At 43.2% G+C, this 12,925-nt stretch overlaps 1 protein-coding gene across 14 annotated transcripts in view; it reads right to left on the reverse strand.

Annotated features, from left to right (window-relative positions):
- PPP6R3 (protein phosphatase 6 regulatory subunit 3) overlaps window positions 1-12,925 on the reverse strand; it is a 100,102-nt gene that overhangs the window by 39,922 nt on the left and 47,255 nt on the right. For all 14 annotated transcript variants that reach the window (XM_077321315.1, XM_077321313.1, XM_077321312.1 and 11 more), the window contains 5 exons: window positions 11,428-11,580; window positions 8,630-8,779; window positions 7,507-7,571; window positions 3,638-3,753; window positions 541-626 (listed from right to left, as the gene is read on the reverse strand). In XM_077321315.1, the coding sequence (XP_077177430.1) occupies window positions 541-626; window positions 3,638-3,753; window positions 7,507-7,571; window positions 8,630-8,779; window positions 11,428-11,580 (570 nt within the window). The remainder of the gene's footprint in view (window positions 1-540; window positions 627-3,637; window positions 3,754-7,506; window positions 7,572-8,629; window positions 8,780-11,427; window positions 11,581-12,925) is intronic.

The following is a 12,925-nucleotide window of genomic DNA, read 5'->3' on the forward strand; positions in this document are numbered from 1 at the left end:
GTCTGGGAGGAGTTAGGGCGGGCCCTGTCCGGGATAAAAACTCAGAGGACCCAATCAGGAGCCGCAAAGTGGCTCCTGATTGGGCCCTCCAAGTGTCCATCCAGGGCCGAGCAGCCAATGGGGAGCTGCGCAAAGCGAGGCTCCCCATTGGCTGCTTTGCCCGGCCAGGGATTCACCGCACAGACTGAACTGGCAGCTGGGAAGCCCCAGACATGCTCCAGGGTGGGGGTGGGGGGCTCTCTGGCTTCTCCTGGCCCCAAGAATGGCCTTGCCAATGCCTCGAGGCTGCTCCCGGGGCCGGGAGAGCCAGCCGAGATGCTCCGGGGTACGGGGGGCCTCCCCGCCTTCTCCCGTCTGCAGGGGTGGCCTCCATTCGCGGCCAAGACCCCCGGGAAGCCTTCGCCCTGCGAAGGCTTCCCCGGTGACTGGCCGCTAGCGCCCATTTTACTTTGCTATAAAATGGGCTTTATTCCTAGTACATAATATAATACATTTCTTTTTTAAGAAATCACTTCTCAAACTTCATTCAATGAAACTTACTAAATCCACTGTGTTTCTTTTGTTTGTTTCACCTAATGAACTCGTGCAGAATGTTTCCCATCGCTCCCTAACTTCATCTGGAAGCTCTAGAAAGTAAAACAAAAGTTTTAATAAGGACATATTCTTTACAACGTTACAGCATATATGCATAGCAAACAGAACTCCGATAACTCGAAAGTAGGAACCCAAATATCTCAGAAATGTTGCTCTGTTTTCCCCCAATGCAGAAAGATAATAATAAACAATAAACATGACCAGGACAGAAGAAACCAATTTCAGCAGAGGAAACTAGCAGAGGTTCTTATATTTCTATTCTATTCAAAACATCTGCAAAATACTAAACACAACTGATGAAACCATCAAAAGTAAGAAGGTTACAGAATTGTCCATAGCATGATCATCGATAAAATTATAGTATGTAAAAAAGGAAGACATTGATATAATCAGATTTTTTTTCATGAAAAGGTAACAACTGAAAAACAGCAGAACAAATGAAGGCTGAGAGACATTCTATTGAAATATCTGTACAAGATACCCATCTGTTTCTAGGTACAATTCAGATCCCCAAGTGATTTTGGCCATGGACTGCTTCCTCCTGTATTATCTAGATCAACAGTCTCCCTCTCAAGTCCTGCACTCTGTGCTTCCAACTTCAAAAGGGAGGTGGACGGCAAATGGAGACAGGTCATCTTCTGTGTGGCACATCATCACTGGAATGTTCTCCTCCTTGACTTTTGCCTGGCACCTAATGACCTTTCTTTCAGGCATGAGGCCAAAACACATCTTTAACAGTCTTTCAATTAGGCATTCTTATCTTGCCAGACTGTTAAATATTTTGCATCCGGGTTATGGATAGTTTTTATGCTTTACATCCAATAACCTGTTTTTATCTTGTTGCTTAATTGTAACCCACCTCAGGCAGGACTCTGAAAAGGTGATATAGGTAAAGGTATCCCCTGTGTAAGCAGCAAGTCATGTCTGACCCTTGGGGTGATGCCCTCTAGCGTTTTCATGGCAGACTCAATACGGGGTGGTTTGCCAGTGCCTTCCCCAGTCATTACCGTTTACCCCCCAGCAAGCTGGGTACTCATTTTACCAACCTCGGAAGGATGGAAGGCTGAGTTGACCTTGAGCCGGCTGCTGGGATTGAACTCCCAGCCTCATGGGCAGAGTTTTCAGACTGCATGTCTGCTGCCTTACCACTCTGCGCCCCAAGAAGCTCATAAAGGTGATATAGACATATCCTAAATAAATAAACACTGTGATATATTTATTTAGATTTTAATTTGGTCTTACAATGTTATAAAGGATTGCCTGTGGGTTAAGAATCAAGATTTAAGAGTCACTACTATGTAGAATCAGACTCAGACTAGATTCCTAAGGTTTCTTAATTACACACCTATATCTGACTCAAGCCTTATGAGTCATCCAGAACTATCTGTTTTAATGGGACTTCTATATGCAAATGTTTGTTCAATAGTAAAGATCCATTTTAAAGTGAACTGAATTAAATACAAACAAATTAAATATTTTATATTTAATCTAATACAGATGTTAAATAAAATGATGCTTTGTAATATGAGAGAAAACCATAGGATAAATATATGATTTATGAGATTACTGTAAATGTCACACTGTATTATATGTGGGTTTCCAGCTGGATTCTAGGACTATCAAGTGGCAGGTGCTAGGTTCCAGGTGATGCTGTCTTACTTCATCACGAGCATGGCTGACACAGAGCAAACAAGCATTGCAATCCCCTCTGATACTATGAAATCTTATTATTCCAACCAAGCATGCATTTCATGGGAAAGCATTACTTTATCCAATAACCGCCATTGTTCATGAGAAGTTCAGGACATTTACAGCTTATATTTACTCACAGGTAAATCTCACTATGCTTAATGAGTCTTAGTTCCAAGTAAGCTTGTTTAAGATCTCAGTGTAGCCTTTAATTTTTTTTATCTTGTTAACTATTTCTATGTAAAAAAGGCAGGCAAACAGAATTCTCAGCTTCAAGGAGATATAATTCTGCAGTGCATATAGCTTGCATGATCAAAGGTATTATTTTCCTCAGTTGTATAGAAGTTATGTTGAATTGCAGAGCATTATTTATACTGCTATAGTAATCAGTTAGTACCCATGAAAATAAACATTTCAAAATGGGAAACCATTTAACATTTCCCTATAAATAACTTTGATTTAAAATAAACCCAACGTACAAGCCAAGTATTTACTTTTTGAAAGGACATGCTACACCATTCAAGAGTAGCATTTCATATGAAATTATGCAGCAGCCAGCAAGGATGGAGTTCATAAATCTGCTATCAATGGTGCCAAAGTATATGATTTGCTCGAAAAACCTGGTCAGTACATCCATGTCAAGCTTGGATACTGAATACTAGAACTAACAACTCAAAAATATGAAAGCAAATTTCAAATCAGTCTGGAATAACAGCCAAGGAGATAAGGCTAAAAGGAAACCGAAGAGATAAGGACTTGGCATAGGAGCTGTGTGGATACATGGATGCAGTATACTTCTGGAAACAGTGTGAAGTCATTTCCTTCTATTCAGAATATATTAAGGACTCTGCCAGCCTTAAGGTGCACTCATCTAAACTTAGAGAATCATCTGTACATACGTGACATGACCATTCAACAGCTTATAAAAATTGCTTTATACTAATAACTAGTAATCAAGCCCGCTGTACTTCCAATACAGCGGGCGCTAGAGGGGCAGCGCGCGGCCGGCAAGTCGGCAGGCCGCCATTTCCCGTGTGCCGGCGGCCTGACGTGTCGGGAGGTGCGCCGGCCAGGGAGCAACTGTGAGCTCCCTTGGCGGCGGGGCAGCAATCGGAGAGGCCAATCGGCAGGCGCTTTGCGTCTGCCGATTGGCCCCTCTGATGGTCTGTCCGGAGGAAGGGGCCAATCAGCACCCTTCCTCATCCCGGACAGAGCCCGCCCTAACTCCTCCCCCCAAGCCCTTACGGCTTTATTTAGTCCGCGGCGCCCATGGAGCCACGGGCGGGGGTTAAGATGATGAATTTTTTAGATGTATAGTAGGCAAATCAAAAGGAATTACATTAAAAATAGTTACCTTTAATAAGCTGTTGTACTAGCGTGCTATTTGGTCCTTTATCAGTACTATGCACAATACAGTTGGCTATCCTTGTTAAGTGACCCATGTAGCCATATCGCCGTCCTCCTTCAGACCTGCAAAGTTCAATATAGTTAGTAATTTAAATAAACTGCTGTCAAAATGTTACCTTTATTAAGGAATATGCTGTGTCTAAAACTCCTTACCACAGAACTAAACTACTATTATTTTGATGAGACGTTGGATTTACTAGGAAGGATTCTTCTCATAAGTGGATTGCAATGGTTCGTGCTTCTTCCTTGCTCTGGGAGTAGAGCATGAGCAAATTTTTGCAAGGGCTTCCAACTCTCCAAGCTTCTAGTGGAGACAGATTCACCTCTAGTGTCACTAAAACAGAATTCTCTCAAGAGGTGAGTTTCTTTCAAATTCTTCCTTCTCCAACTAGAAAGGGGAAGAATACTTTCCAATCTACTGATGAGAAGAAACCTTCATGGTTAAATATAATGTTTTATCCTCCATCAGTAGCAAAGGTATCCTTGTATAGAATATTGAAAAGTTATATTATTCTGGGTGGGAAAGAAATGGAAACGAACTGTTAGATCAGAAGGGATATGTTGTAAATGTGACATAGCTCTTGGGGGTGAGGCCAAATGGGCTCCAAAGACCTTGCTACTCTACTAAAACCATTTCTTGTTAATAATAGACCAATCAAACCTTCATCATTAAAAAACTAAGTTTTCTGTCTAAAGAGCCAGAGCTGAGGAAAACTAGTTTAGTTAATACTGCTTCACCAAAGTAGAGGCTGAGGCCCAAGTCACTTGGTGGAGAAGGTTGCGTACTTAGTGGTCACTCTAGTAAAAAAGACAGTAACCTTTGAAGTTGACAGGAGATACTGAGTGCTGTAAAACTAGGGAAATGCATGCCCTGATGCATCTGGTTATGTTTTACAATGATACAATCTTTTCCCTGCTGTTGGGTAAGAATGTGGTCATCCCAGTGATATGAAGGCTGTTATTCTCTTAGGTAGATATGGTGAGTTCTTTGGGCCTCTAATTTATGCTAACCCATTCCACAAGATGGCTGAAATTACTACAGCTAGAAGACAAATAGATACCCTGGTCCCTGTGGATCAAAGACTTACCAAATGGCAAGAAAGAGAATTTGATTTATAAGATCACCAAATCCTCCTGAAGGGAACAAAACTCAACTCTGAGCTGAAAGAAGCCCTTAAGCCCTCCCCTGCTGAGATTGAGGGCACAAGAAGCTAATTGAGATAATTTGAATATCTCAATTCTCAGCATAGCAGATGTCAAGAGCTCACTAGACGTTTGAATTGATTGCCAAACACTCTGCAGATTCCATGAAAGGAAATGATACTGTGAGGCCTGGCTATGGCTGCTTCACTTTGGGGAGAATGTAACTGAATGTGTGTAGCAGGTGGGTGTTCTGCAACATGACAGGGAACCCATGAAGGTCCCTGGCTGAAGCCAAAAAGAATAGATTCCAATGCACTCGATCCTGGAGGTAAACCAGATTGGAAAACCAGGGTCTCTTTGGCCAGAGGGATGTGATGAAGGTATTTTTTGTTGTTTCTCATGCTTTATTGGACAGCTTGGCTACGAGTGGGAGCTGAGAGAGTATTCTCACCCTCCTTTTCAGTGACATGCACCCATGATGTAATTCTGGTATGTTGCTGTTGGCTGGGGATGCAAGGAGGGCCAGGCAGGGACCGCTCTTTCTCCTGATCATTTCATCGAAAACACCAGAGTTTTGAGCCCCACACAGAGATACAAGTCCAACTGACTGAGCTAGTCTTCAGGTGGTGAACCCTATAATATGTTAAGCTTAGTGACAGGAAGATGTAAAGGCATCATTATAGGATGGGGGAGACTTGGCTTTGCAGTAGTATATAAGAAAAGGATCTAGGGGTCTTAGTAGACCATACATTGTACATGAGTCAGCAATGTGACTTGGTGGCTAAAAAGGCAAATGGGATTTTGGGCTGTATGAAATGAAGTATAGTATCCAGATCATGCTAGGTGATGGTTCCACTTTACTCTGTTCTTTTAAGACTTGGAATACCGTATTCAGTTTTGAGTACCACAACTGAAGAAAGATACAAATTGGAGCATGTCAACAAAGGCCAACAAAGATGGTGAGGGGTTTGGAGATCAAGTTGTATGAGGAAAGATTGAGGGAGCTTGATCTGTTTAGCCTGGTGAGAAGACTACCAAGAGGCGATATGATGACCATATTCACTTGAAAGAATGTTATATAGAGGATGGAGCAGAGTTGTTTTCGGTTGCTCCAGAAGTCAGACCAGAACCAATGGGTTGAAATTAAATCAAAATAATTTTTGGCTGAACATCTGGAAGAAGTTCCTAACAGAGAGTAGTTCCTCAGTGGAACCTACTTCCTTGGGAGGTGGGGAGTTCTCCATCTTTGTACGTTTTTAAGCAGAGGCTAGATAGTCACCAGAGAGGAATGCTAATTCTGTGAACTTAAGCAGTTTTTGAGTGAGTGTGCAGGAATGGTTGTGTGGCTCTTTCTTGCATGTCCAGGGAAATGCCGATCACCATTTTGGGGTTGGAAAGAGACTTTCCTCCAGGCCAGACTGGCCAAGGATTCTGTTTTTTTTTGGGGGGGGGGCATTGTCTGGGTATGAAATTGTGGTCACTGTGGGTGGGCAGGTAGTTGTGAGTTTCCTGTATTCTGCAGGGGGTTTGACTAGATGACCTTTGAGGTACCCTTCCAGTTATATGATTCTAATATAGAGTTGCTTTTCTGATAAATTAGGAAAAGCAAACTGACATAAGTACATAGGTGTCAGAATAAGTGAGCAACAATTCATGAAAGCTCATATCCTGCCGCAAATTCTTTATCCTTTAAGTTGCTACTGGACTCTTGCTCTTTTCTACTGCCATATTGTTTATGCAAACTACTCACCTATAAAGTTCAACAGCAGAGCATAGTGAGAGAATAAACAAGAGGAATTATCTTGTCTCTTTTTCCACACAAGAATTTCCTAGCATGTAAATGTGCCCCAAAGTATAATAAGCATGTTGAACCTAAACTTTATGAACATTTGCAAATTTTGTGTGTTTCTATAAAGATGTCTCATATGGCATCTTAACCTATACATGATACCCCTCTAAGTATTTGAAAGGTTGTCACTTGGAGGAGGGCAGGATGCTGTTTCTGTTGGCTGCAGAGGAGAGGACACGCAGTGATGGGTTTAAACGTCAAGTACAACGATATAGGCTAGATCAGGGGTCCTCAACCCCCGGTCTGCGGCCTGGTACCAGGCCACAAAGGCCATGGTACCAGGCCGCCAGCAGCCGCACCTTCCTCCCCCCCCCGCAGCGAGAGGGGGGGAAGAAGCAGGCACGGCCGCCGGCACGCCAGCAACGCAAATGCGCACGCGCGGAGCTGCCGCACATGTGTGTTTGCACCCCCTGCTGGCGAAAACACGCACGTGTGGCAGCTCTGCGCATTAGCGCCAACTAGTGGCGAAAACGCGCATGTGTGACAACTGCGCGTGTGCGTTTGCGAGCAGTGGCTGGGCTGCCGGCTCTCTCCAACCCTCGGAGGCGGTCCCCGACTACTAGAAGGTTGGGGACCGCTGGGCTAGATATCAGGAAAAAAGTTTCACAGTCAGAGTAGTTCAGCAGTGGAATAGGCTGCCTAAGGAGGTGGTGAACTCCCCCTCACTGGCAGTCTTCAAGCAAAGGTTGGATACACACTTTTCTTGGATGCTTTAGGATGCTTAGGGCTGATCCTGCATTGAGCAGGGGATTGGACTAGATGGCCTGTATGGCCCCTTCCAACTCTATGATTCAATACAGAAAGAGAAGTTTTGGGGGACTTACTGTTTCTTCTCGTTCATCTCCCATGCTTCAAGTACTCGCTCTATTAAATGGCACTTAAGGAAAAGCTTAAAAAAAAACAAAACACAGCTTTAGTTCTTGGAAAGTTTTTTTGCAGGATAAAGCCTCCAGAAGTTAAATAAATAACACCTTGTGCAGGAGCCTACAAAGGTTGCAAAATCCCATCCTTACAATCAGCTGTAATGGGGGGGGAGGGGGGGAGATCTGGAAGCCTTTGAAAGCTCCCAAACCTTGGGCTAGAACCTTCAAATGCTGCCGGATCCCTCCTTTACGTTACAGTCAGCTGTAAAGTGAAAGGGGGGGGGGAGGGCGATTCCTTTGAAGACTCCTGTCCTTGGGCAGAATTCTACAAATGCTGCCAAATTCCCCCCCTCCCACCACATTACAGTCAGTTGTAACATGGGGGTAGAACAGTTCATCTAAAGTCCTCCATATTGCTGACTGTGAGAGCCCTTTGCCCTTAAAGGCCGACAGCCCCCCCTCCCCGGGCGAGCTGAATGTTCTAAGCCTCCAGGCATGGGTGGGGCTCATTCTGGAGGTTTAAAATGCACAGCACATCTTCAGAAGTACCAGTCAATCTTTATATATAGAGAGATTATTTCATTAGTTACAGTAGTCGTAATCTGAGGGCTATTTACTAATTTAAAAAATGTTAGGGCTGCCAATAAAGGGGCAGAAAAATATTCAAATATTTTAATGAAATAAAAAGGACTGAAATATTCATGGCACTGAAACTGCCACGGCTCAGAGAAAGTTCAGAATGGTAGCTGTCTGCTGCAGTTAGTCTTTCAACAGTTTAAAAATGTACTGTAGCATAAGCCTTGACCAAATCTTGTTCCACAACAACACAGTCTGTCTTCAGAGGTTTCATAAGACTGCTATTCTGCGCACATGAAATCTTTTTACTGGAGTGCAACAGAGGGAGAATGGAAGTTATTATTCACAAGAGTCCTCAGTGCAGCAATGTTTCTTGAATTTCATCATCTTGGTAACTCAGATTTTATTCTACTCACCCCACCAAGCATGTTTTTTTCAACCGTAAATAAATTATAACTACACCTCAACCAATATAAATCAAAATGAGATGAACCATACGTTGGCTTACATGTTTCAGCAAAATGTTGTCTCCAATGGAATCCTGATCTGAGATAGTACTATTTTCTGTGGTTTCAAAGGGACTTGCAAGAATCAATGCAACACAAATTTCTACTTGAGTATGTAAAAAGTTATTCCATGTATACTTAAAAAACATATCCTACAGAACAAAAAGAAACTCGTCAAAACTTACTAGAAGATAAACATGCTATGTCCACATAAAAGCCCCACCAACTAGCTTTATTTGTAGTTTCATATGAACAACTATAATAAGACAGTAAGATGTATTTTAAAGTTTAGCACACATATTGTTATCACATAATCAATTCTACAGTCTAGCTTCTGTAAGAACCATTCACATTTTGCATTTTATATGGTATATACTAGCAAGAAAGCCCATTGCAACCAGGAAAACAATGGGCACTAGGACCCAGGCAACAACTGGGAGGTGCAGATCTCTCTGTGTGGGTCTCTCTCTCTCTCTCTCTCTCTCTCTCTCTCTCTCTCTCTCTCTCTCTGCATGTCTCTCATAGCAGGTAATTAGGGTTTGTTCTTAGGAGGGAAGCTGGGCTGGTGTGCAGTTTGGGGCAGCTGTCTCTCTCTATCCGTTGCAGCAGGGGAAGCTCTCTCTGTGTGTCTCTCTCTCCGTGGCAGCAGGAGCCATAGCAGATAATTAGGGCCCCTTCTTAGGAAGAAGAAGAGTTGGTTCTTACATGCCGCTTTTCCCTACCCGAAGGAGGCTCAAAGCAGTTTACAGTCGCCTTCCCATTCCTCTCCCCACAACAGACACCCTGTGGGTGGGTGAGGCTGAGAGAGCACTGATATCACTGCTCGGTCAGAACAGTTTTATCAGTGCCGTGGCGAGCCCAAGGTCACCCAGCTGGCTGCATGTGGGTGCAGAATCGAACCTGGCATGCCAGATTAGAAGTCCGCACTCCTAACCACTACACCAAACTGGAGGGAAGCAGGGCTGGTCAGCAGCTTGGGGCAGCTCTCTCTTTGTCTCTCTCTGCCTCCCTCACAGCAGGAGCGATAGGAGGGATGAGAGCTCATGTTTGGTCTGGCAGGGCTCTGTGTATCTCTGTCTCTGTCCGGGCTGAGAGGAATATGGCTAGTGTCCAGGGTGGGAGGGTGGGAGCTGTAGGAGCTGGGCCAGTCCGGGTGCAGCCAGTGTTGCTGGCTGCACCCTGATTGCCCCTATTCCCACTTGGACAGCTGGACATGTCCCACCCCCCAGGCTATTTCACAAATATATAGAGGAACAATGGAGGATGGATAAGGATGAACATATCAGTTTATGCAAATACTGTACTAAGGCATTTGGTGACTCAGAAAAGCATAAGGTAAAGGTAAAGGTATCCCCTGTGCAAGCACCGAGTCATGTCTGACCCTTGGGGTGACGCCCTCTAGCGTTTTCATGGCAGACTCAATACGGGGTGGTTTGCCAGTGCCTTTCCCAGTCATGACCGTTTACCCCCCAGCAAGCTGGGTACTCATTTTACCGACCTCGGAAGGATGGAAGGCTGAGTCAACCTTGAGCCGGCTGCTGGGATCGAACTCCCAACCTCATGGGCAAAGCTTTCAGGCGGCTGCCTTACCACTCTGCGCCACAAGAGGCTCTTTTAGAAAAAAAGAAAAGCATAGCTGAGAGTAAAACAGCAGTTGCTTCCATAAGGAGGGATGTTTTATATCCCTGGCCCTTAGGGAAAACTGTGTTTATAGTATGGTTGTAGCAGAAGAATTGTGCGGTCTTCAGGAAGGGAAGTGGCGCAGATATTCACCCATGTACTTTGGATATCCATACTTTGATCAATACCAGTTACCATATTATTTTGATAGTATTATTGTACTGTGATATTTGAGATTTTTTTCCTTGCAAGAATGTGCTCCCCACTTGCTGTCTTACATGGCTTTACAGAACAAGAAAGGATATCTAGAGTCTGTGAGCTCTTGTTTGTGGCAATACTAATGTCAAACCAAAATTTTTTCAAAGAAAACATGTCCTTCGAAGTACGTCCTTTGCAAACTTTTGAACCTGTGAACTAATGCAACTCTATTACCTCTACTTCAGCAAGCTTATATGACCTTGAGAAAATATGAATAGTGGACTTGTGGGCAAATCAGAGTGCTTATTGAAAAGCAAATGTCTGTGAATAGATCATTTGGTAGCCCAAACACAAGCACAGAAAAAGCTAAATACACAAGGATTCAAGAAATATATTCAGAAATGATAAAGACATTTTGTAAATAACCAAGATTTTACTTTGAATAACCGTTTTATTGTGGATTCAGTTGTGTCTTTTTTTAAATCATTTTTCAACCTCTTGGATGCTTTTAATGAATTATCTTTCCAAATAAATATCATAACATCCAAACTATAGATTGCTTTTTTTTTAACTGAAAAACACTTCTCGGGATAAGGAGGAAGTGCAAATGTATGTGTTCTCCTCCCCCATGCCTCATCAAAATCCTCCATCCTGCTACTATATGCCCTCTTGAGGGCAGGTAAACACCTCTGCTCATTTGCTGTAATCCACAAAAAGGTACACATCCCCCCCCCCCCAATTGGCATTTCTGTGTTTTAAAAAAGATGCGGGAGCTCCTCTTTCAGATCTACCACCTAATGCATAGTCTGGACCTCAAACAACAGAACGACTGACTGCATTTATGTTGCTCAGGGAAACCAGAAGACAGTCTATTATCTGTGACTTGCAGTAAATTAGGACTGTGATCTACTGCCACAATTTTAAAAAAAAGAACATTGGCATCTTAGGAAAGAGAAACAGAAAAGGCATTTCATATTCTTACCAGTACAACTCCTATGCTATTGAGCTCTATAAGCTCCAAGTTGATGCTGTTTGTATTTGTCTGAAGAAGGCTGGATATCAGCCTAATCACATTTAATCTGGTATTCCCTACAGGTGGATCCAATACTCCCCATGTTGTCTTCATTACACTTTTCTACACCAGAAAAAAAGTGTTAAATATTAGACAAGTCTCAAGATTCAAGGATAATAATAATGTAGTCACAACAAAGCCAAGTTTATAACTTTCTACACTCTACTTACGTTAGAAAAACAATTTTAGTTCCATAGATTGTTTTCTAAGATATAATAGACTGGAAAACTATTAGGGCTAATCCTGCGTTGAGCAGGGGGTTGGACTAGATGGCCTGCATGGCCCCTTCCAACTCTATGATTCTATGAAAACATAATATGGAATAGAGGTTTCACCAGTAGGCTTGCCAATAGTGAAAGCATTTCCTCTTTATTATTTGTGAGATGAGATGCAGAGAATCTGAAAGGGAGAGGTCATCCCCTAAGATTGGTTTCACTGGGCATGACACTTCATAGAAAGCTAGCAGCACTATAACACATTCTTTTTGCTCTATCACCAACAATCTTGCACTAGTAGCTCAACAATTTAAAGAGAATCAGAGTTGGAAGGGACCACCAGAGTTGGAAGGTGACTTCCAAAGTTGGAAGGGACCTCCAGGGTAATCTAGTCCAATCCCTTGCAGAATGCAGGAAATTCACAACTACCTGCCCACCACAGTACCCCCAATTCCATGCCCAGATGATGCCCCTCCCCAAAGAAAACACGTAGGATCCATGGCCAGTCTGGCCTAGAGGAAATTTGCCTCACGATCCCAAAATGGCGATTGGCATTTTCCTGGCCCTGCAAGAAAAGGGCCACAAGAGCCAGGCATGGACACAGTCCCTTCTGTTGAAGCAAAAAGTATGTGCTCTGCAGTTTTGCAAGGTTTGCGGAAAATGTAGGACTTTGGAGTGGAGAGGAAGAATCAAACACTGAACTTACCATGAGGGTTTCTTCTCTCAGTGGATTGGAAGACATTTTTGTATGGGTTGTGCCTCCTCCTTGCAGATTTTCCACAAAGGCATTCACTGTTCTGCAGAGGCACTCAACCCAAGTTCATGTCTTACCAAGCATCAGAAGATGTTGGATTGACCTCTAGTTTGCAACCCTGATTAGAAATAGACTTTTCCTTAGAGACTAGTAACTGGAAATACCATAAGGCTGTTGAATATATGAGAGAGAAAAAACAGAGACTCCAGTGTCAACCTAGAGAGTTCCTCTCTGAATTGAAGTTCATCCCTCCATCAACTTGAGTGATGGGAAGAAGCCCTCATGGTAAGTACGTTTTATTCTCTATCAGCAAAGGAAGGTATCATTGCCTGGGACACTGAAAAGCTTATCATCTCAGAAGGAATAATAGTGAGAGCTTCGCTGAAACAACTATGTCAAGACTGTGGCACCTTGCAAAAATAAAAGCCTATACCCAAAC

This window comes from Paroedura picta, chromosome 2 (assembly GCF_049243985.1).
Source record: "Paroedura picta isolate Pp20150507F chromosome 2, Ppicta_v3.0, whole genome shotgun sequence".
NCBI lineage: Eukaryota > Metazoa > Chordata > Lepidosauria > Squamata > Gekkonidae > Paroedura > Paroedura picta.